Here is a 24,974-nt window from a genome sequence, read left to right as displayed (position 1 = left end):
GTTTTGAGTGTTACGCTGAGGTCTGTCTTTTTTTGCTATTTATGTTGCGTTTTTGTTTTTGTGACTGTGTGGAACGCAGTTCAGCTACTGATTGATTGATTGTGTGACTGCAGTACATTGTTTATTGCTTTCATTTTATGGATCAATGGTCTGTTAGATAGTAAAATTCATGTTAAATTTCTGTTTTAGGTGTGGTTTTTAAAAGTCTGGAATAGATGAATCCATTTTGCATTACTTTCTATGGGAAAGCACGCCTTGGTTTTGGAACGCTTTGGTTTTGGAACGGACTTCTGGAACGGATTAAGTTTGAGAACCAAGGTATCACTGTACCTTGTGAGGTGAGGTGAGAATATTCTCTGGAGAATATTCTCGACAAACTAAATTCTGTGTTGTCTACACAGCTGCTTTAAATGTACACACCTCATTAATCGAGAATACAGTGGTACCTCAGGTTACATACGCTTCAGGTTACATACGCTTCAGGTTACAGACTCCGCTAACCCAGAAATATTACCTCGGGTTAAGAACTTTGCTTCAGGATGAGAACAGAAATCGGGCTCCGGCGGCGCGGCAGCAGCAGGAGGCGGCCAATTTCAGGTTAAGTACGGACCTCCGGAACGAATAACGTACTTAACCTGAGGTACCACTGTATTCTCCAAAAGATTATTCTTGAGAATTTAACATCACTATGTATTACCTCTCCCAAATAGGCTTTACAACAGGCCTTTGCACCAGCCCTGAGAAATAGGTTTGGCTGAGAGAAAATGAACACACAAAATCTCACGAGATTTCGGCAAGGTCTTATGAGAACTCATCAGAGACCATTGTCATCACCACTGCTTTGCAGGTAGCCCCACGAAGGTGATGGGGCAGCAGCAAGTTCCTATTTCAGCCCTGGATATGCATAATACCCAGTGTTGTAATTGTGATCACATTTTGGTTCTGATCTCAGATCCACTTCTGCAGGGTCCCTCTTCTTCCAAACATTGCCAATCTGCAGCTAGATCTACCTGCCTCGGATAATATGCCATTTCAAGCAAGTTGGCATAGAAGGGCAACATTTGAAAACAATCACTCTCGTTTTTTTAAAAGTATATTTTAGCATGAATATGTTCTCAGCTGTCTGTGAAGAGGTTTAAACTCCATCTGAACAAAAACTATTTTTACCAGCAGGCAAAGGAAACTATTTATTTCCATTAACTAGGCACAAATCAGATATAACAGAACAAATGCAAAAAGCAACAGATTCAAGCATTCATCGAGGGAATGAAATCAAGAGATAAACAGTTTTGAAATGAATGTGTTTGCAAATGCATTCACTCCAGCTGCACATTTGAATAGCTTCTGTGCATTTTGCCATGTATCCACCAGAGGGTACATGTATATGAGAAAGAGAGAGATTGTGGTGGTTGGTTTTATTTCCAGTACCTCCTATTCTCTAGGATCCACAGGCCTGGTTAATTGTGCACAGAAGATATGCAAGGAAATATGCGCTTCATGGTACTCACCTGTTCTGAAATCTTACTTGGTCATGTTAGATTCTAATTTTTAGAATGTGACCAAAAGCAACACAGGATGGGAACACCACAGAATATTTTCAGAGCTGAGGAAAAGCATGTCAGAAGACACTCTTCTGAGAAAAATAAGACCGCGTCACAGAACTTTCTCTGAATATTCTCCACCAAATGGTGGCCGCCATTTCCCCACCACCAGCACCACCTCCCCACACAATGCTCAGATGAAGCTCAGAGCATTGTGGGAAACGCAAAATGGCAACCGGGGCTGTCACAACATAGTTGGCGCTGTTGCTTCTCCTTCCAGAAGCAGCCAAAACCAAACAAACAACACTGTAGGAAAGAGCGTTGGCTACTCACCACTAATGGAAAGTCTTACAGCCACCCTCCCCTCCCCCCAACAACAAAATGTTGGCAAATTTCTCCTCCCCCTGGAGAAATTTGATGAAATGGCTCCTTCCATTTTTCTGCCCACAAAGAAGCGTAGAAAATTTCCAGAAGCCATTTGCACACATCTCTAACGTTGTGGTTTTTTTTAAAGTGTTTGTTCTGCTAAGTCGTAGCAAAACATGTTGCTCCTCTTCAAAATGGTGGAATGGGAAGAGTGTTAGTTTAGGCTGGAGACATTCTGACCCCGATTCCCATGTGGTTTTAATGGAGACACAGCAGAGTGGCTGCAGCTTGCATTAGGTTAAGTTAATATTGAAGAGTGATGAATTAGCTGCCTACCTTGAGTTGGAAAGTTTACTGTAGCTATTGGAAAGAAAGAGAAGAGGAAAGCGTAAGATGCACGTGAACAAGTTAGGCTACAATCCTATGCACACTTCCATGGCAGTAAGTCTCACAAAATTCAATGGGCTTAGCTCCAAGTAAGGGTGGAGGGTAGGATTTGATTCAATTTGCACTTTCAAAAGCAATATGAGAACCTTAATACAGCCATCCTTGGATAAACTCTCAGTTATCCAAATTTGACATGCATTTCTCCAAACAAACATTGTTTGCAAAAAGGCAAAATTAGGCAAAAGTGTGCATAAAATGAATATATTAGTGAAAGTAACCCACAAAAATACATATTATGTGCTTATTAGGAGAAGAATTTGCTGAATAATTTTCATGAGGATTTTTTTTTGTAAATCACATACTGTTGCAGAAATGCAGAGAACTGGATGTAAGTTTGGGGAAAATGAAAACAGAGGGAGCCAAAATTAATACACCCTTCCACCCCTACTTCTGAGTAGTCACATCATACATGCTTAGAGGGGGGTCTCCGGTGGTGGCAAAACAGCCTGATTTCACAAGAACCCAGGAAACTTAAATACTTTTATAATGCTTCTCTGCCTAGGATCCTAACAAGCGCCACATGTCAGGATTTCAGACACAAAATGCCCAACAGCATCTCCTACTGCACTCAGACAACCAGAGCACCCCATACGCACAAGAAGGAAAGCAGGCAACACTTGCATCAAAATCACAGAATCATAGAATTGCAGCGTTGGAAGGGACCATGAGGATCATCTAGTCCAACCCCCCGCAATGCAGGAATCTCATCTAAAGCACCCATGACAGATGGTCGCCTAAAGATAAAGGCAAAGGGACCCCTGACCATTAGGTCCAGTCGTGACCGACTCTGGGGTTGCGGCGCTCATCTTGCTTTAGTGGCCGAGGGAGCCGGCATACAGCTTCCGGGTCATGTGGCCAGCATGACTAAGTCGCTTCTGGCGAACCAGAGCAGCGCACGGAAACGCCGTTTACCTTCCCACCGGAGCGGTACCTATTTATCTACTTGCACTTTGATGTGCTTTCAAACTGCTAGGTTGGCAGGAGCAGGGACCGAGCAACGGGAGCTCACCCTGTCACGGGGATACAAACTGCCGACCTTCTGATCGGCAAGCCCTAGGCTCTGTGGTTTAACCCACAGCGCCACCCGCATCCCGCCTAACCTCTGCTTAAAAACCTCCAACAAAGGAGAGCCCACTTTCTTCCAAGGGTGTCCGTTCCATTGTTGAACAGCTCTTATCATCATAACATTTTCCCTAGTGTTTAGTTAGATTCTCCTTTCTTGTAACCAGGGCCGTCTTAAGGACATCGGGCGCCGTGGTGCAAAGATCCCTCCGGCGCCCCCCAGCAACTCCAAAACAAGGGAGGGGATGGTGGAAAATGTCCTCTGCCTCCCCCAACGCCCTGATCCCTGGTGTGGTGGCCGCGATCAAGCAGGAAAACGTGCTGGCGGACAAGCTCTGCGGTGTCAGGGCGCCCGAGAAGGCAGTCCAGGAAGGCTGCGCGCTGCCTTTCACCAGGAAGTAGCAGGAGGACAACGACCGGGAGAAGGGCCGTCTTTAACAGATACAGAGCTTCTGCGGGGGGGGGGGGCCTTAGGAAGGAAGCTGCACGCCCACCAGCCATATACCGTATTTTTTGCTCTATAGGACGCACTTTTCCCCCTCCAAAAATTAAGGGGAAATGTGTGTGCGTCCTATGGAGCGAATGCAGGCTCCTTGGCTTCAGCAATAGCAACGCGAAGCCTCCGAAGCGCAGAGGGAGCGCTCCCTCTGCGCTCCGGAGGCTTCGCATTGCTTTCGTTGAAGCCTGGAGATATGATAGGGATAGCCGCCTGAAGCCTTCGGAGCACAGTGCGAGTTCCCGCTGCGCTCCGCAGGCTTCAGGTTCCTTTTGCTGAAGCCAGGAGAGCAAGACTCTCCTGGCTTCAGCAGAGAGGGAGAGCTGCGCAGCACCACTTCGGCCAAGCGGGAGGAGAAATGGAAGGGGCCCCATTTCTCCTGCCGCTTTGCTGAAGGGGCGCTGAGCAGAGAGGAGGAGAATTTTTTTTCTTGTTCTCCCCCTCTAAAACAAGGTGCACACTATGGTCCGGTGCGTCCTATAGAGCGAAAAATACGGTAGTTGGTGGGGTGCAGCTGGCAGGTGTGCAGGGAAAGGGGAGGCTGCCAGCAAAGCTCCCCCACTCGCTAGGGCACCCCTGAGAGGCCGGCGTCCTGGCGCAACGAACCACTAACACCAATTGGGAAGATGGCTCTGCTTGTAACTTGAACCCATTGGTTTGAGTCCTACTCACCAGAGCAGGAGAAAACAAGCTTGTTCCATCTACCATGTGACAACCCTTCAGATATTTTAAGACAGCTATCAACTGAGAGATGTCTTACTTGTCTCTTTTCCAGGCTAAATCTACCCAACTCTCTTAACCATTCCTCATATGCCTTGGTTTCCAGACCCTTGATCATCTTGGTTTCCCTTCTCTCCACATGTTCCAGCTTGTCAATATCTTTCTTCAGTTGAGGCACCCAGAACTGGACACAGTATTCCAGGTGTGAGCAGGACTATGACTTCCCTTGACCTGGGCACAAGACTTCTTCTGTTGATGCAGCCTGATTCTCTCTTCTGCGGCATTAGCTATCCCTCCCAGTTTGGTGCCATCTGCAAATTTGATGAGCATCCCCTCAAGACCTCCATCCAAGTCATTTATGAGTATATTGAACAACAGGCCCTTCAAAAAATCCCTGCAACACCTCCTTTTTCCAGGATGATGAGGAACCATTAATGAGCACTCTTTGAGTTTGGTCAGCCAACTAGCTACAAACCAATCTAAGTTACCTTGTCCAGCCCACATATTACCAGCTTCTCCACAGGAATATCATGGGGGACTTTGTCAAAACCCTTGCTAAAATCAAGGCACATTGCGTCCACAGGATTCCCCTGTTCCACCAAAAAAGAAACTGAGATTCATCTGGCATGTCTTGCTTTTGAGAAATCCATGCTGGTTCTTAGTAATCACGGTATCCTTTTCTAAGTGTTCACAGACCAACTGTTTAATAACCTGTTCTAGGATCTTTCCTGGTATCATTGCCAAGCTCCCTATCAGTCGTTACCCGAATCTTCTTTTTCCTCCTTTTTGAAGATGAGGACAATATTTGCTCACCTCCAGTCTGCAGAGACCTTACCTGTTCTCTGCAAATTCTAAATGATTATAGACAGAGACTCTGAGATTACACCCCAAGCTCATTTAATATCTGAATTCATTTAAAATAGCTAGGTGTTCCCTTACCACCTCTTTTCCTGTCTCAGGCTGCAGCTCCCTCTTTGTATCATCCTTTTGAATTATGGTGCTGGAGGAGACTCTTGAGAGTCCCATGGACTGCAAGAAGAACAAACCTATCCATTCTTAAGGAAATCAGCCCTGAGTGCTCATTGGAAGGACAGATCGTGAAGCTGAGGCTCCAATACTTTGGCCACCTCATGAGAAGAGAAGACTCCCTGGAAAAGACCCTGATGTTGGTAAAGATGGAGGGCACAAGGAGAAGGGGACGACAGAGGACGAGATGGTTGGGCAGTGTTCTCGAAGCTACCAACATGAGTTTGACCAAACTGCGGGAGGCAGTGGAAGACAGGAGTGCCTGGCGTTATCTGGTTCATGGGGTCACGCAGAGTCGGACACGACTAAACGACTAAACAACAACACTGTTCTTTAACCCAAAAATCCTTCCTACAGCTTCAAGGAGCCATTTTCCTGGAGACGATGATGCTCCGTGGTGATGAGGGGCACCCTTGGGGAGGAAATTTGTCCCCATTTGTACTATGAAATGTCAAGGTGACAAAGTTGTTCAGAAGAGGATGTGGGAGTTCCCAAATACTTTCTGGCGGCTAAGCCCCAGGCACACAGCATTTGCAAGTGACAAGGCTTAGCATTGCGATACTTTTTTTCCCCTTTCTGTAATCTGCCTCTTACAACACACAAGAAAGGAATAATGGACTCCCCGAAAACCTGCATGGCGAGTCAGTTCTCATCCACAGCTTGAAGGGGCCTTTTTGCTTTCTTTCTCTAAACAGGACACTTCAAACAAAAGAGTGTGGGAGCTAACATAAATCACAGAAAAGAGTTGGCAGCAGTCCTTTGTGTGTGTATTACAGGCATTTAGATTCTAGCAGGCAGGCAGGCATTTGCAAAATTCCATACGAACAGTTTATAGCCATGCACAAAAGTGGTGCGGGCAACCATTTATCAGGTTTGTGGGCATGCTATGATTCTGCAGAAGCAGCAAACAGAGCACAGATGCATATGAAGGATACACAACTTCCTTGTCTATAAATCTCATAAAAGAAGCAAGTATTTTGCTCTAATGATTGTAAATATATGCTTGAAAATATTTGGTCAACGAGATGTGATCTCAGAAGCTAACAGGATTACTGATTGCCAGTAGCTTGGTTTCAGGACCAATAATGCCGGCATTCAAACTTACATGTCTGTTCCAAATTAGCCAACGGAGCATAACCAAGTCTCCAAGTTATTTGGGAGAACTCTGGATGCACCTCATATTTCCTAGCATATATCACCAATGGTTGAATGACAACTCTCTTGTACGTAGAAGCATGCAAATCCGTATTGTACGCGAGTCGCCAGGAATATATCATACTGGTTACACCCGCTGCCAAAAAGATCATAATCTTCTTTCACTGCAATTATGGCTAATGATAAGAATATGCCCTGTTGCCATTCTTATCCTAATTCCTAAACTAGTGTCTGGAGGCGTTTCTGGGGTGCAATAGGGTGAACAATCTGAGGCTGAATCCAGGCAAGACAGAGGTCCTTCGAGAAAGAAGATCACTTGCTCTGGAAGGTTGTTTCCAATGGGATTACACTCTCCCAATGGATCAAACATGTAGTTTGGGAATCTGCCTCGTCAGCCTAGGTGGTGGCGGCGATGGCAGGATTACATTTTATCCCTTTAGGCTGGTATGCCAACAGTGGCACTGCCTAGAGAAGTCAGATCTAGTCGCAGTTGGACATGTTCTAGTTAAGTCCACAATGGGTTGCTGCAAGCCACACTGCACTTAAAGATGGCTCAGAAATTTCAGGTGCTTCTGAATGCGGCCTACCATATCCTCAGGGCCGTCTTAAGCATATCCGGCGCCATGGTGCAAAGATCCCTCTGGAGCCCCACCCCCCCATTTCCCAGAGTTGTCGACCTTTTCCCAAGTCTCTGCGGCGATCGCTCTCCTCCCACGAAGGCTTGGGAAGGAAGCTGCAAACCCGCCAGCCATATGGTTGACAGGGCACAGCTGGCGGGTGTGCAGGAAAACGGGAGGCCGCCGGAAAAGCCGCACAGCTCCCCCACTCACTGGGGCGCCCCTGAGAGGCCGGCGCCCTGGCGCAACGCGCCAGTAAGCCCAATGAGAAAGACGGCTCTGCATAGCCTGTTGGAAATCAGACAGTCCAACTGCTTTGGCTGACTTTCCCTTGAAAGGGCTTTATTTATCGTGCTCATTTGTTGCTGTAGGTCTTGGTTATGTTTATACTTTGGTTTTGGGATGGATGTCTGTCTTATCATTGCTGGTTTATTAATTTTCTGAGTGGTAGATATTGTTGTTTTTATGGAATATACCTTAAGAGAGCTTGGAGTCATAAAGGTGGGGCAGAAATGTCTTAAACTTTAACTTTAACTTTAACAATTAATGAATTAACTTTAACAATTAACGAAAGTGTTGACTAGCAGAACAAGAGCTAGCAGCAACTAAAAATGGCATGCCCTGAAATCAGCTTACATTTGGGTCTTGGCCGAGAGGGAAGACTCACTATTATTCTGGCCTCTGTGCTATAGTTTTAGTGCCAGAAAGTGTAAAGGTAAAATTTGGGAGAATATTCTGTTTGCTAATGCTGCTATGGAAGGTCCATGGGGATCTCTTCTGTTTTTGTTTATCCCATATATGTTATGCAAAGTTGTAAAATAGTATCTATACATCCTAGGTTAGACCAAGAAAACTGGAAAACCAGGTCAGTACAGTCATACCTCGGGTTGAATGTGCTTCGGGATGAGCACGTTCGAGTTGTGCTCCGCAGCAACCCGGAAGTAACGGAGTGTGTTACTTCTGGCTTTCGCCGCTTGCACGTGCGCAGATGCTCAAAATGACATCACGCGCATGCACAGAAGCAGCAAAAAGCGATGTGCACGTGTGCAGATGTGCCATCGCTGGTTATGTTTGCTTCTAGATGCAAACGGGGCTCCGGAACGGATCCCGTTCACATCTAGAGGCACCACTGTAAAGATAGCAACTGAGTAGCAATCCAGAACCTAGAAAGAGTTGTTGCTAGCGGTTGTTGCAAGCTTGGCTCACGTGAACAGCTTTAAACGTATTTTGGATAAAAGGGGTGTGCAAGTTGGATTGGTGTTTTATGGTATTGCTGCTTTATATGATATTATATTTCCGATGCATTTATGTACGGTGTGTTTGTGAGCCACCCAGAGCTACACTGTCCAAGTGCTCACAGTGCCATCTTCCCTGGTTCCAAGGGGTTCAGGAGAAAGGCTGAGGTTCATCATGGTTGTCCCTGAATACCTGCTTGGGCAGTTTTAAATCACATCTGTTATAATGGCTGGTTGTACTTTCTAAACCAATTCTATGTGTGGATGTCAGGGAATTGGAGGCAGAGAAGGGGGAGAGAATGGAGACTTACAGAGATCAGGCTCCGTTAATTAGCAGCTGTTCTTCCTCGGACGAGGAAGGTGACGAAGGGCTGTCAGGAGGCAATGAATCTGAGAGGGGGGAGCCACTTCTGGGGCCCAGCCACCCTCGTAACAGAGGAAGGAAGGGGGTTGGGCTCAGGAAATGGATATGCTGGGGGAAACGGAAAGCCTCTTCAGTCGAGGCAACTGACTCACCATGATGGAGACGGACTTTTTGAGCTCTTGTAAATAGCTTGAACGGGACGCGGGGGGCGCTGTGGGTAAAACCTCAGCGCCTAGGACTTGCCGATTGCATGGTCGGCGGTTCGAATCCCCGCGGCGGGGTGAGCTCCCATCGTTCGGTCCCAGCTCCTGCCCACCTAGCAGTTCGAAAGCACCCTTAAGTGCAAGTAGATAAATAGGTACCGCTTTATAGCGGGAAGGTAAACGGCGTTTCCGTGTGCTGCTCTGGTGCCAGTTCGCCAGAGCAGCTTCATCACGCTGGCCACGTGACCCAGAAGTGTCTGCGGACAGCGCTGGCTCCCGGCCTCTAGAGTGAGATGAGCACACAACCCTAGAGTCTGTCAAGACTGGCCCGTAAGGGCAGGGGTACCTTTACCTAAATAGCTTGAAGAAACCAATAAATCTTTGTAAATATGGCTGGATTCCCGGACTCTTATCTCTACTAGCACCCACCAATCATTCCTGACAGTGGACCACTGGCAATGTCTTTTCTGCTGGTCCTTGGGACCTCTTTTTTTTGAAGAGGGGTCCTAGTTCGTGCTAGCAGTCTAAATTAAAACACTTCTTTTCAAGTTGACTTGCTTATCTAATTTTTTACTTTTTGACAGCTGCCGTGGGGTGCACTATATTCACGTTTTACATTGACCAGGGAATACTAAAGACTTTTTGCAGAACCAAAATGCCATGGATGCCCATTTAAAACTCAGCATACTTTGTAGTATCTTGACCGACAAATATCTTAGTGGTGCATGGCCCTCAGTAACCTCCATTCTCCAGCCCACACACCCAGTACAGCTTCAGAGCTGCAGAAGGAATCGTTAAAGAGAGAGTGTTTAAAATGGTCTCGCAACTGCCGTTCGGACTGCAAATACATGGCGGTCGACAAAGAGCCATCCAGAATGCAACAAGATTCAAGCGCAGTGCCAAAGCAATGCTATTTATAGCAACCCCCTTTTGGAACACCGCCCACTTTTTAGTACTTACAATTGCTGATAAGATGTTCACCGTTGGCTTTATTAATCTCTGGAAAATAAGGCAAAAGAGGAAGTCATGTTAGCACTGTCACTTGGAGCTCTTTTCATGGATGAGAATGGACTTTCAAGACTCTGCTTGCAAAACTGAGCTTTTAGTTAAGAACTGGATCATAGCAATGACTTATCTAGTCCAGCATATCTCTCTCTCTCTCTCTCTCTCTCTCTCTCTCTCTCTCTCTCTTGATTTAAACTTGTATTTGTACATGCTCTTTTCTTATAATTTCTAATTAAACCAAAGTAAACCAAAGTAAAAAATCCAATAAACTAAATTATATGAAAACAGACTTCCCGTCATTTCCTGATGTAAGTTACATTTACGACATCGAATGTACTGTATTTTTTGCTCTATAAGACTCACTTTTCCCCTCCTAAAAAGTAAGGGGAAATGTGTGTGCGTCTTATGGAGCAAATGCAGGCTGCGCAGCTATCCCAGAAGCCAGAACAGCAAGAGGGATCACTGCTTTCGCTGCGCAACGATCCCTCTTGCTGTTCTGGCTTCTGGGATTCAGAATATTTTTTTTCTTGGTTTCCTCCTCCAAAAACTAGGTGAGTCTTGTGGTCTGGTGCGTCTTATAGAGCGAAAAATACGGTACTTATACTTCTTACCTTATTCTTACTATAGTTTCTAGTACTTACTTATAACATATTGTACCGTTTTTCATTGCTTAGCAGTATTTAACTTACACAAGGGTCATTCAAACGCTGCCACAGATGTTATGTCGTTATATTTTTGTAGGCATTTCTTGCACATATCCCATTTTTGCGTAAATGATTGTTTTGTATTTCCCCTTAATCTGTCTGTCAGTTGAGCCAATTCTGCATAGTCTAATAACTTATTCTGCCATTCCCTTACTGTTGGTACTTCCCCCCTTTCCAGTTCGATGCAATTAATAACCGGGCAGCGGCTGTTGCATATAAAAATATTTCTCTTAGATTTTTCGGGATATCACTGCCTAAAATTCCAAGTAGAAATGTTTCTGGCTTCTTTGCAAATGTTAATTTAAAGGTCTTTTTCATCTAGTCCAGGATCTCAACTAAATACCTCTGGGAAACCCACAACCAGGACGTGACATAAATAGCCCTTTCCCCCTTCTTGCTCCCCAGGAACAGATATTCATAGACATTCTGACTGTGATAGTGGAAGTAAAATAGCCATCAAGACCAGTAGCAACTGATAGCCTCCATAAATTGATCTAATGCACCTTGTAAATTTGTCCAAGTTAGTGACTGTCTTGTGGGGACAAATGCCACAGTTTAATGATGCAGCATTGTGAAGAAGCCTCTCATTTTATCTGCCCTGAGTCCCACTGTTCAGCGTCCTTGGATGACCCTGGGTTCTGGTATAAGGATAGAGGGAGAAAAATATTCTTCCTATCCACTTTTCCCGCTGGTTGCCCAGGTGGCTTCTTGGAGGCATAGAGCCTTGCAGATCCCAGACCTGTTGCAACATGAAACTCATTGCAAACATTGGGGAACTTCCTCAGGCAAAACATTTGAGGTTATTTCAGCAGGAGCCAAAAGAGATTTCAGAAGACTTGGTCTCATCTTTGGGGGCTAGAGCAGTAATAGTTTCACACATCCCTCATCCTCATGTATATAATGCAACATCCACAAGTAGCTTGCGCCAGTCGTGGTGTGGAACTGTCACCTGCCAATCATGACAGCCTTTTCATTTGTAGGGATAAAGCTATAATCTATTATCGTATTATTCATTCCCAGTGCAGCAATTTGCATAGTGCAACTCATGCATTTTTTTAAAGATGGGCGATGTTTGTCATTGCACATATTTAAATCCAAATCATTTATTAATCAAAGACTCTTATGAAAAGACTACGTTATGGATATTAATAAGTCAACCAGAGTTAATTACCAAATGAATTAGCTAATTATTTGTTACAGGATTACTCGTTGCTGTGCAACTCTTACCTTTCTTCTGCTCTTCCCAGGCACAGTCTGCGCATTAAAGCTCCAAACACTTTTTTTTTTTTTGCTCCAGAGCTTTCCCCACAAAAACCCGAATTGCCATTTGCTGTGCTACAGCTTTAAAGAGCAGTTTTTTGGTGGGGAAAGCTCTGGGGCAGGAAAAAGGGTACTCAGACAGGTGGGCCTGTGCCTCATAAGCGCGGGGCAAAAGTTTAGTGTGGATAAACCCTGACTCTTCCTTTCAAAATATGATTAAGATGTAGCCCACTAAGCACACGCATGAGGACCACCTCACTAATCACCACACCACTGCTTTTCCATAGTTGGGAGGAACTACGTAAGTGTTGAGCCCTGCTGGACTATTTGAGAGACAGGCAGATCTGACCCTCTTGCACAAGCCCCATGGAAATGAGTGGAAGCAGAGGGCCTTCTAGGGTAGCCGCACCCGCCCTGTGGAATGCCCTCCCGTCAGATGTCAAGGAAATAAACAACTATCTGACTTTTAGAAGACATCTGAAGGCAGCCCTGTATAGGGGAGTTTTTAATATTTGATGTTTCACTGTGTTTAATGCATTTTATTTGTTGGAAGCCGCCCAGAGTGGCTGGGGCAACCCAATCAGATGGGTGGCATATAAATAATATGTTGTTGTTGTTGATGATGATGATGATGTTGGTGATGATGATTTTACTATTACTACTATTGTGGAAGAGCATGGCCATGTTCTTGAACAGCTCCAGAGAATTTTGTGGTGGAACCACATGCCCTGTTGGTTAGATCTATCTGTCTCCCACACTGTGTCAGGAAGAAGCAGATGATTATACGTCCCATTAAACTTTATTGCCAAAATGCCTAGAAGGTCCATAAGCTCATTTGGTTAGAAGTATTAACTGCTGCTTGCATTTCTCCAGGAAAGCTTTTCTAAGCAGGTCATTGAAGGCACAGTGCAACCTCAACCATACTTCTGTCACTAGAGCTGGCTCTGAGACCATCTCAACGTCAATAATGGCATTGCCCTCTATCACAGACCTGATGAGGTTGTGCCAGAAGCACCTTTTCAGCTCCATACTACTCATTTCGGGCATGAGTTAGCCGGTCAACCCACTTTTTGATTGGTGGCATTATGCAAGGGTCACAGAGGTCCTATAAAGTACCTACTTAATCTAATCTATAGGGACGTGGGTGGCTCTGTGGGTTAAACCACTGAGCCTAGGACTTGCTGATCAGAAGGTCAGCGGTTCGAATCCCCGTGACGGGGTGAGCTCCCGTTGTTCGGTCCCAGCTCCTGCCAACCTAGCAGTTCAAAAGCACGTCAAAGTACAAGTAGATAAACTGGTTCCACTCCGGCGGGAAGGTAAACGGCGTTTCCGTGCGCTGCTCTGGTTCGCCAGAAGCGGCTTAGTCATGCTGGCCACATGACCCGGAAGCTGTACGCCGGCTCCCTCGGCCAGTAAAGCGAGATGAGCGCCGCAACCCCAGAGTCGGCCACGACTGGACCTAATGGTCAGGGGTCCCTTTACCTTTACCTTTACCTTTAATCTAATCTATCAGCTCTGTCTCTCAGTCAAAAATAGATATAATATGACCAAAATGCCCCGGTATGTAACCCCCTCATCCTGTAAGGTAAAGGGACCCCTGATCATTAGGTCCAGTCGTGACTGACTCTGGGGCTGCGGCGCTCATCTCACTTTATTGGCCGAGGGAGCTGGCGTACAGCTTCCGGGTCACGTGGCCAGCATGACTAAGCCGCTTCTGGTGAACCAGAGCAGCATACGAAAACGTCGTTTACCTTCCCGCTGGAGCGGTACCTATTTATCTACTTGCACTTTGACGTGCTTTTGAACTGCTAGGTGGGCAGGAGCAGGGACCGAGCAACGGGAGCTCACCCCGTCGTGGGGATTCGAACTGCCAACCTTCTGATCAGCAAGTCCTAGGCTCTGTGGTTTAACCCACAGGGCCACCCGTGTCCCCCTTGTCCTGTATGATTGCGTAATTCCTGAGCACAGCCAGCTGGGAGAGCAGATGAAATGCAAGGCATGAGCTGGAAGACAGGGGTAAACTTGGCAGGCTGGAAATTGTGGGGCAGAGCTTAGCAGATGGCCCATAGCAAAATCAATGGGGGAAGTTTGTCCACGAGAAGCAAGGAAGGGGGAGCAGGTAATAAATTTATGAGGCAACATCATATGCTTCAGGGCCCAAAACAGAGAAAGGAAAACATGGGGGGAGGAATCCAGTCAATAATAATAATAATAATAATAATAATTTATTATTTATACCCCGCCCATCTGGCTGGGCCTCCCCAGCCACTCTGGGCGGCTTCCATAAAAACCAAAAATACAGTAAAATATCACACGTTAAAAACTTCCCTGAACAGGGCTGCCTTAAGATGTCTTCTGAATGTCAGGTAGTTGTTTATCGCTTTGACATCTGCTGGAAGGGCGTTCCACAGGGCGGGCGCCACTGCCGAGAAGGCCCTCTGCCTGGTTCCCTGTAGCTTTGCTTCTCGCAATGAGGGAACCGCCAGAAGGCCCTCGGCGCTGGACCTCAGTGTCCGGGCAGAATGATGGGGGTGGAGACGCTCCTTCAGGTATACAGGACCGAGGCCGTTTAGGGCTTTAAAGGTCAGCACCAACACTTTGAATTGTGCTCGGAAACGTACTGGGAGCCAATGTAGGTCTTTCAAGACCGGTGTTATATGGTCTCGGCGGCCGCCCCCAGTCACCAGTCTAGCTGCCGCATTCTGGATTAGTTGTAGTTTCTGGGTCACCTTCAAAGGTAGCCCCACGTAGAGTGCATTGCAGTAGTCCAAGCGGGAGATAACCAGAGCATGCACCACTCTGGCGAGACAGTCCGCAGGCAGATAGGGTCTCAGCCTACGTACCAGATAGAGCTGGTAAACAGCTGCCCTGGACACAGATTTGACCTGTGCCTCCATGGACAGCTGTGAGTCCAAAATGACTCCCAGGCTGCGCACCTGGTCCTTCAGGGGTACAGTTACCCCATTCAGGACCAGGGAATCCTCCACACCTGCCCGCCTCCTGTCCCCCAAAAACAGTACTTCTGTCTTGTCAAGATTTTAGAAGGTAATAATGTCTGACACTTGCCTCTGAGCTTGTAAGATGAAAGGTCAATTCTCAAGGGCCATGTTGGCAACCTCAGCCGCCTCAGCAAAAGATCGTTCACACTCATCCAGAGGGCCTCTTTCCTATCCGAGGCAATGAACCTAAATACCAGCACCACGTCTGCAAGGACGCCATTGTAGTCTTCACTGCAAAGAAAAACAAGGCCTCAGACGGCTGATCCCACAAGCCGGGGTATCTTCTACTAGAACTTTCTGCACAGGCGAGACTGGCCCAAGACATCTGGGCAACAAGAAAATAAAAAAGCATCTCCACCTCCTACTAATTGATATGGTACACAGTTCGCCGGGATACAATGGAGGCTGTCACCCATTCGGACTGATAAGGCAGAAGGCAGGTGAAGCCCAGAGCCCGTAATTCGAGTTTTGGTCTCAACCTTCTCCTTCCTGGGTTCCACAAAGGCAACATGTAGGGAGTGAGGAGGAGGAGGTGGCTGTATTGGCAGTGCCTACCACCTCCATCAGCCTGGTTGTAAGTTAGGAGGTAGAGGCTTGCTAAGGGCAAGCTAAGCTGGGCGGGGGAGTGCCCACTTGGCCCTAATGGACTAGCCTCCACTGCCCAGATGTTCTCCACTCTTGCATAACTCAAGAATGAACGGGGGCTGTGTAAGAAATATTGCTGAGCAATCGCTCTCAAGCACAATGGTGTAGCATGGGTTGCCAGAGTCTGGGGCTGTGTAGAGGGTGGTGGGAGGGAAACGGATTCAACTGCCTAACACATTTGACTGCCTAATGGCATCCACGTCACCTAGCAGATCACAGCCACAGAGATAAGAAAAGAAGAGGTGTTCCATTATCTGGAGAGGTCACTTCCTGGTTCTCAGGGAGAGGCCGTTTTCAACAGAGACCAGCAACGGAGGCACGCAGGGAGAACTGGGTGTTGAAATTTTGCACCCCCTGCTGTGGGTTAAACCACTGAGCCTAGGACTTGCCGATCAGAAGGTCGGCGGTTTGAATCCCCTCGACGGGGTGAGCTCCCGTTGCTCGGTCCCAGCTCCTGCCAACCTAGCAGTTCGAAAGCACGTCAAAGTTCAAGTAGATAAATAGGTACCGCTCCGGTGGGAAGGCAAACGATGTTTCCGTGCGCTGCTCTGGTTTGCCAGAAGTGGCTTAGTCATGCTGACCACATGACCCGGAAGCTGTACGCCGGCTCCCTTGGCCAGTAAAGCAAGATGAGCGCCGCAACCCCAGAGTCGTCCACGACTGGACCTAATGGTCAGGGGTCCCTTTACCTTTAACAATTTTGTGCCCAGGGCAACCACCCCATGCCCCCTCCCACTACACCGCTGCTCAAACAAGACGCTTTGGGGTACCCTTTGAAACTTGAGGGTGGGAGTCTCTGAAAAGTTCCTGGGGTCTTACTTTTGGAAGGTGCAGTATCTGTTTTTAGCTCCTCTGGGAGCAAAGCCTCTTTCCCTGGTTGCCAAAATGAGCTGCATTCTGAGAGGAGCTTTGAAAAAGTTGAAAAGGGGTGGGGAGAAAGGAGGGCAATTCAACCATTGGGTGTAAGCCCCACCTAACAATTTTAGCTCCCTGAAAAAGGACTAGAATGGGCCTCCCTTGTGACGAGGGCAGCAATCTGTTCTGAGGGGGGTGGGATTTCCAATCAGTCTACCACCCCAAAACTGTGTCCTTGGCAAGCTTCCATTCATTTTAATAGGGCTTGTGCATGATGTATTCCTCAGATCATATCTGTCTCTCTCCCACTTGCTGTCCTTAGTGACACCTTGAACCTGAGAGACAGCCACCTCACCCATCCTATTAGTAATAGATTACATGATGCAGATGTAAAAGCCTGGCTCTGTGGAGCCCTGGTGGAACTGTTTGTGGCGTCTGCCTCTAGACTCCACCATTTCTCACCTTGGATATTGCCATTTTCATTCCCTCAGGTGCACACACATGCAAGCAAGAAGATGGAAATTTATTCCCATTTCTTGCAAGTCATCTGTTCCCAGCACAGCGAGTCAGGCACGGTTATCTTTATGAACATCTAAAAAGTTATAGAGCTACGGAATGATTAATGGTTTTTAAATCATCCCACCTACTTTTAAAATCCGGCAGCTGGATTTATAACTGAGAAGAGGGTGGCATTTGTATTTAAATACGCTGTTGGCAAAGCCCAAGGCAAAGCCATTAAAAAAAAAAATCAGGCATCCAATTTCACTGGAGAGCAATCAAGTTAATGAGCCCATAACCAACAACCAGTCCGAGGTGTGTGAGAGAAAAGCACAAGACCCATTTGCCCCACTGCACAGACCATAATGAACTCTTTGGAAGAAGTGTGGGATGAAAGGAATAAAATTAATGCTGGCGAAAGTAAGCAGGTTTGGCCCTGTAAGTTGCTACCATGGGGTACTGCGTAGAAACCACCTGTAAGCTTCTCTGTATTTTTTGGGTAAATAACAGCATAAAAGTGGAATGCAGTATCGTATCGCATCATCATATGAACAGCAGACTCAGAAACTGAGTCATGATGTGCACATAATCAAAATGGAATGAGTAATAAACAAAAGGGATGTGTCGATATGCTGAGGAGAACCTATACACAGTTCCCTGATGGAAGTGGAAATGGCCTCCTCCCCAGGGGCGTAGTGTCAGGAGTGCGTGCAGGAGCCAGGCCCTGTGACCAGTAGGACTTTGCAGGACTGGGGCCTTCCCAAGTTTGTTCTGCAGAGGCAAGGCGCGGCCGCACAGGTGAGGCCGATTGGTAACTCACAGCACCTGGTGGCAAGAGCCGGGAAGGGATATAAGGTCAGCATTTTCCCTTCAGCTCTTTGCCACAGCAACATGTTCCCTGCCTTGCTGCGTTTGACCCCTTGACTCTTGATCCTCGGACCTTTGACTTTGTGACTCCTTGCTTCCTAACCCTTGGACTCTTGGCTTCCGGACTCCTGGCTTCCGGACTCCTGTTCCTGCTCCCCCCCCGCCATCTTGCCCCCGGTCCCTACGTCACCAGCCGTGACTTTGACCGCCCGTGAACCGGACCGTGACACGTAGGAAGGGAGGGTGGGGGGTGCGGTCTGCCCTGGGTGTCATCCCTGAGGGGTTGACAAAATGGCACCCCCCGGGGGTGGTACTTACCGCGGGGCCTGGCCTACAGTGCGCCCGGCCACGTGTCTCCTCTGGGAGTGACGCAGTGGGTTGGGGCCCTGCGCTGCCCGAAACAGCAGCATGGGGCTTGCATCTGCCAGGCAGACTCCATGGGCAGCTTGCCATGCCACCCCCTGGTCATCAGATCATTCTGAGCAGGCATTGGAATGGCCATGTCCACTCCTGGCGTGCAAGTGCAGCCCCCAAGAGTGAATTCAGACCTTGGGCCAAAAGGAAAAAGGTTTCCCATTGCAACTAGAAGGTAAGGCCAATTCAGTGTCTTGGACAAGCTGATTTACATTTAACTTTACAGTGGTACCTTGGGTTAAGTACTTAATTCATTCCGGAGGTCCGTTCTTAACCTGAAACTGTTCTTAACCTGAAGCACCACTTTAGCTAATGGGGCCTCCTGCTGCCACTGCGCCGCCGCTGCACGATTTCTGTTCTCATCCTGAATCAAAGTTCTTAACCTGAGGTACTATTTCTGGGTTAGTGGAGTCTGTAACCTGAAGTGTATGTAACCCGAGGTACCACTGTATTCCGAACTTCACTTTTGGCCATAAAACATTTGCTTTACATACCGTAGATTTACGACTTGCGATTTGATCTTCCTTTTCTTCAACGGAGTACCTTCAAATGCCTCATTAATCTGTTGAAAGGAAGAAAGGAAGGAAAATGATATTAGGCAAGTGCATCCCAGAATGCCTCAGAGAAATTTCACACACATTTGAAATCTGCGCCACAAAATTAATCAAAATAACTTGCAATCTCTGTAGACTTAGCTATTGTTTATCATCACCATGTGGTGTTTGTCATGCTGTACTTCGCAATTTATGAAGAACATTTAGGGTTTGCGTTTGTTTTTTTAAGGATAGTAAACATATGGCTGGTAGATAAAATAAAACAGCTGACAGAAAAAGAATACTTCACGTTCCCGCTAAAATTATGGCCAGGCTTACAAGAATAGGCCTTGATAACTTTGCATCAGATTCTAGATTGCTGTGCCCAGGCTTTGTTGTTGTTGTTGTTTAGTAGTTTAGTCGTGTCCGACTCTTCGTGATCCCCTGGACCAGAGCACGCCAGGCACTCCTGTCTTCCACTGCCTCCCGCAGTTGGGTCAAACTCATGTTAGTAGCTTCCAGAACACTGTCCAACCATCTCGTCCTCTGTCGTCCCCTTCTCCTTGTGCCCTCCATCTTTCCCAACATCAGGGTCTTTTCCAGGGAGTCTTCTCTTCTCATGAGGTGGCCAAAGTCTTGGAGCCTCGGCTTCTGGATCTGTCCTTCCAGTGAGCACTCAGGGCTGATTTCCTTAAGAATGGATAGGTTGGATCTTCTTGCAGTCCATGGGACTCTCAAGAGTCTCCTCCAGCACCATGATTCAATAGCATCAATTCTTCGGCGATCAGCACAGGCAACCTGGTTTATTCCTCATGTCACCCTAGCTTTCGTCAGTTATTTTTCTTTTTGCTCAAAAAGTGGCGTTTAGAATGAGGGAGGGAGAAAGAAAGAAAGCCATTTTCACTTACAATAGTCTCAATGGTAGAGCTCAGGTCTCTAAATTCTTTTGAGGTCTGTTTTTCCAAACTTGGTTGGTATGGCTCATTAGTGATTCTAAAGGAAGCATTGTAAAAGAACAACTTCTGATCTGCAACAAAGGAAGAGGAGGAAAGGAAGACGTTAAACAATGTTCATCTTCTCTTTACTTCGCCCCAATGTGGCTCATGCTATCTACAAGAACGTGGCGCAGAGGTGAGCAGTCCCTGACAGAGGCACTCTGTGTTTTTAACTCTGAAACAGAGCGCTTTCATATCTCTCTCTGCAGAGAAAGGAGAGTAGCAGGCTGCTCTCTGCCTTTCATTTGCCCAGGAATATGTATGGTGCCCCAGGCTGCATCCATACACCATAAATATAAAGCATATTTATTTGTCCATAGAAATATTTGTTTACTGCTATTCATAAAACGTATCACAGCAGTTTACAGTAATAACCCATACAACCATACAGAAAACACATAGACAAAAAGTTAAAATCAGAAAACAGCTAACTGTTGTGGGAAGTTCATTGCCTGCATAGACCTGGTGGAATAAAAAAGTTTTCATCAGGCATTTAAAGTTGGCACAGAAGGGGTCTACTTGAGTCTCCACTGGCAGAATATTTCATAATACTGAGCTGATGACACTAGAGCATGGGTAGGCAAACTAAGGCCTGGGGGCCGGATCCAGCCCAATTGCTTTCTAAATCCAGCCCGTGGACAGTCCAGGAATCAGCATGCTTTTACATGAGTAGAATGTGTGCTTTTATTTAAAATGCATCTCTGGGTTATTTGTGGGGCCTGCCTGGTGTCTTTACATGAGTAGAATGTGTGCTTTTATTTAAAATGCACCTCTGGGTTATTTGTGGGGCCTGCTGGCGTTTTTACATGAGTAGAATGTGTCCTTTTATTTAAAATGCATCTCTGGGTTATTTGTGGGGCATTAGTTCCAGCTGCACGTTAGTTAGGTATTATTCGTCATTGTTCTCTCTCTCCCCAAAAAAGCTCAGCAGCTTTGGGGCACCCCCCCCCTAAAAAAGCAAAACAACTTTTGCAAACCTCCCAAAAAAGCTCCAAAATTTTGGTGAGCCGCTCCTCCTGAAAAGCTCAACAACTTTGGGGAGCCCCCTTCCCCCCAAAAAAACCCTCAACAAAAATCTCAACAACTCTGGGCGATAAATAAGTGGGTTTTGGTTTGCAGTTTGGGCACTCGGTCTCTAAAAGGTTCGCCACCACTGGCATATGGAGACACTGTGCTCCAAAACTCCTCGTGTCCACTCCCAATGGCTTCATATAGATGTAAAACAGCACTGGGGAGAAGACAGCACCCTGCAGAACCTCAAAGCACATGTTCCAGGGTCCATGCCCTGGGCTAGAGGTTGTCTCGATCACAAAGCCTGGTTGAGACCACTTTAACGTTTGAAAAGCTTGAAAACAGAGAGCAGTTCAGGCCAGATGGATTGGTTAACAATTGATGCACTCACCATATACCAAAAAATAAACCAGCAGGCCGACGACAAGGGCTACGACTGCAAACGCTGCTAGGACAATCAGCGCAATCATCCAAGGCTCCAGGTATCTCGTTCTTGTTTCCGTCCTAGCCATTCTGAGAGAAGGGTGAAAATGAAAGAATTATAGGTGAAAACACAGAGTGGGGAGATTGGCACCCGCCACGATAAAATAACCAGAGATTAATAGCATGAGTTTTCAATCACATTTTAAATGCCCACTATGAAAGTGTGCTCTGTTTTCTTGTAAACCATTATCTTAGAATTCAGTAAGTACATTAAAAATGCAATGAATTATCTGTCCCCGTAAACTTAAGTGAAATGGCTATCACTTTCACTTAGATCCTATGAGCTTCAAAGCCCTGTTTGGCCATTATCCCTTATGCAAGTCATGATCGCGTGAGGGGGAGGAGCAGGGTCTCACCACACGTTGCTGGTCCCAGATATACATCTCGTCCCCTTGCTGTCCATGGATTGGGGGACGGGAGCATGTACATGAAAGGGGGGCTGCTCTGCATTTCCTATTCAGAACCTCTGTGTTCAGGGTAGGGTCCTTATGTTTGGAGAGTAGGCTCCCCTCTATAGACATGTCCTCCCCCAGCTGTCAGGAGGTGGAAGGCCAGCAGCTAAGCCGTGGTATAGAACCAGCAGAGGCAGCCAGGGTCTCTCCCATACGCAACTGTGAATTGTCTGAGCAAACAGGACCTAGCTGTCTCTAGTTACCAGGAACGCCCCGTTTGTTTTCTCGCTCTTTTGCCTTTGTGTGAATTTTTTGGGGTGCCTTAAAAAAATAAATGTAACATGCACCCATTCTGAGAGGTTACTTCCATGTATTCCACCCCCTCCATCATATCTCCCCCACCAGATAGTATAATTAGTATGACGTCTACTGTGAGTTCAGTTGTTAAGCATTCTTACATAAAAAGATTAAAAAATTAAATTAAATTTAAAAAGATTCAAATCTCTACTAGGAAACCAAGGATCAGTATAGAAATGCAAATGCGAATCACCGTATTTTTCGCTCTATAAGACGCACTTCTCCCCTCCTAAAAAGTAAGGGGAAATGTGTGTGCGTCTTACGGAGCGAATGCAGGCTGCAAAGGTATCCCTGAAGCCAGGAGAGCGAGAGGGATCGGTGCGCACTGATCCCTCTTGCTGTTCTGGCTTCAGGGATAGCCGCGCGAAGCCTCTTCAGAAGCCAGAACAGCAAGAGGGATCGCTGCTTTCGCTGCGCAGCGATCCCTCTTGCTGTTCTGACTTCGCTTCGCTGGAGAGGCACTGCGCAGAGAGGGAGAGAATATTTTTTTTCTTGTTCTCCTCCTCTAAAACTTGGTGCGTCTTATGGTCGGGTGCATCTTATAGGGTGAAAAATACGGTATGTGGGGTGGGGTTGACTTGGAATTCAAGTGAGTGAGAAGGCTAGTCCTGTGCTTGGTAGTGTGTTGGTGGTTGGAGATTATTCATGAATGGACCAACGAAGGAGAAAGGAGATCAGGCAGCTGTAGGCTGTGAACCCCTCTGGTCCTTCTCTGAGCTTGGGGCTCCCTGCTTGTCCTATTAGTTATCCATCTTAGTAGTACTAACTAGTGAATTAACATCAAATCAGTCAATGCTTGTAAACCATGTGACGCCAAGAATTCTGGATGAACATAGTGAGTGAAAGATTTGTCTCGCTCAGTTGTTCCCAACAAGTATTGTGGTACAGTGTTAGCCAAGGCTCTATGGGCTGAGAGAAGAGTTGTCACAGTCTACCACAATCTCATCTCATCACCACCAGATTTCTGCCCCGAAACCTCTCTGTAGCCGGTGCTGAGCTCTTGAGACAGGATAGACATTCTCTTAGGATGCCATCTGTTCCACTGTGAACAGTTTCTGTGTCTGAGCTGATGGAGATGGTTTGAGGGTGCTGTTGGAGGAACTGGTTGATTTGAGGGAACTTCAACATCTATGAAGAGGCTCCCTCTATCAGTATTTCATGGCCTCCATTGCAACCATGGGTCTGTCTCAGATCAGATCATCTGATCTTACACATTTGACAGGTCACATCCTTGATTTGGTGCTTTGTACTAGACAGGAGATGGGATGCGGGTGGCGCTGTGAGTTAAACCACAGAGCCTAGGACTTGCCGATCAGAAGGTCGGCGGTTCGATTCCCCGTGATGGGGAGAGCTCCCGTTGCTCAGTCCCTGCTCCTGCCAACCTAGCAGTTTGAAAGCATGTCAATGTGCAAGTAGATAAATAGGTACCACTCTGGCGGGAAGGTAAACGGCATTTCCGTGCGCTGCTCTGGTTCGCCAGAAGCAGCTTAGTCATGCTAGCCACATGACCTGGAAGCTGTATGCCGGCTCCCACGGCCAATAAAGCGAGATGAGCACCGCAACCCCAGAGTCGGTCACAACTGGACCTAACGGTCAGGGGTCCCTTTACCTTACTGGATAGGAGGGAGGTGATCTGATATTTTGACTCAGGAGCATAGATATGCTTCATTGCCATTTGGCGATGTGTAACCTCAAAGCATCTTCAAAATTCTGCAGGGCATAAGGGACCAATTTCAGTAGTCAACCCTTAGACTGATGGATCCAAATGGTTTTCAGATGACTCTGGGGGATATTTCTACTGGTGTGGTGTGCAGTTCAGCTGATGTCCTAGTTTGGCCACGATCATCCATACTGTAGCAACACCCAGATTGGATGACTATAATGTACCTTGAGAGTGGGAGTGTCTAAGAAAAGTGATTGGAAATGGCTCTTGGTCCAGAATGCAGGCATCAACCCGAAAATTGAGTAAAACTAGGGCTATGGACATATTACATTACCTTCTACTCTTGAAGGGCTATCAGGGGACAGTTCTCTATGTGAAGTAGTCCTCTGTTTGAAGCACTTTCCAGTCTAAGTCTGGTTTAAAGATAAAGAGCTTGAAGACGGGAGAGCAGAAGGGGCCTTTAAATTGTGCATCATGAGTTGGCACCTGGACAACAAACAAAGCAGGTCATCTGGTCACAGTCTTCTCCACTATTATGCGATGCCTTTTACTTCTATTTAAATGACTGTAAGTGTTGTTGTTTTAATTTACATCTAATTTAATTAGCACACATACAATTAAGGCAAATCCATGTCCTCTTTTCACCTCCTCTTTGTGACGCACCGCCTAATTTTTAGCTGCCCTACTAATACTGGATGGGCAGAAGAGAACCCAAGCAAAGCAGTGGCGCTAACTCCAAGAATATGCTGTCGACAATTTCTTTTTTTTTTTTATAATATATTTATTAAAGTTTTCAAATAAAACATATATCAAATAAGCACTTATCGTTGTCCATTTAACATCTTTCAATTGTTACATGGGACTCCCCCACACCTCCCGCATACACTTACATCATTATTAAATTATTTTCAAGCAAATTATCATTTAACTCATCTTAATTAATAATCTTAATTTGGTTTGACATATAATTCGACTTTAAATCTATTTTAATGGTAGACAATTGTCTGCACTGGCATCCTATTCAGCACTCAGCCAGATTACAATATTTTTGTAAATAAGTC

The 24,974-nt window shown here is 46.5% G+C and overlaps 1 protein-coding gene across 4 annotated transcripts in view; it reads right to left on the bottom strand.

The window, feature by feature from the left end:
* The window catches only part of LOC310747908 (transmembrane protease serine 11E-like), a 79,947-nt gene that overhangs the window by 14,525 nt on the left and 40,448 nt on the right, over positions 1-24,974 (bottom strand). For 2 of the 4 annotated variants that reach the window (XM_083583307.1, XM_083583309.1), the window contains 7 exons: positions 24,248-24,399; positions 21,410-21,531; positions 19,921-20,039; positions 18,974-19,041; positions 15,268-15,431; positions 10,193-10,231; positions 2,244-2,267 (listed from right to left, as the gene is read on the bottom strand). In XM_083583307.1, coding sequence (XP_083439433.1) covers positions 2,244-2,267; positions 10,193-10,231; positions 15,268-15,431; positions 18,974-19,041; positions 19,921-20,039; positions 21,410-21,530 — 535 coding nt within the window. In that variant the 5' untranslated portion in view covers position 21,531; positions 24,248-24,399. The remainder of the gene's footprint in view (positions 1-2,243; positions 2,268-10,192; positions 10,232-15,267; positions 15,432-18,973; positions 19,042-19,920; positions 20,040-21,409; positions 21,532-24,247; positions 24,400-24,974) is intronic. The other 2 variants (XM_083583310.1, XM_083583308.1) reach the window with 2 other exon arrangements.

The sequence above is a fragment of the Podarcis filfolensis genome (assembly GCF_964270895.1).
Source record: "Podarcis filfolensis genome assembly, chromosome: 13".
In the NCBI taxonomy this organism is placed as follows: Eukaryota; Metazoa; Chordata; class Lepidosauria; order Squamata; family Lacertidae; genus Podarcis; species Podarcis filfolensis.
The sequence above is the reverse complement of the archived record's forward strand: the minus strand, read 5'-3'. Positions and strand labels throughout refer to the sequence as shown.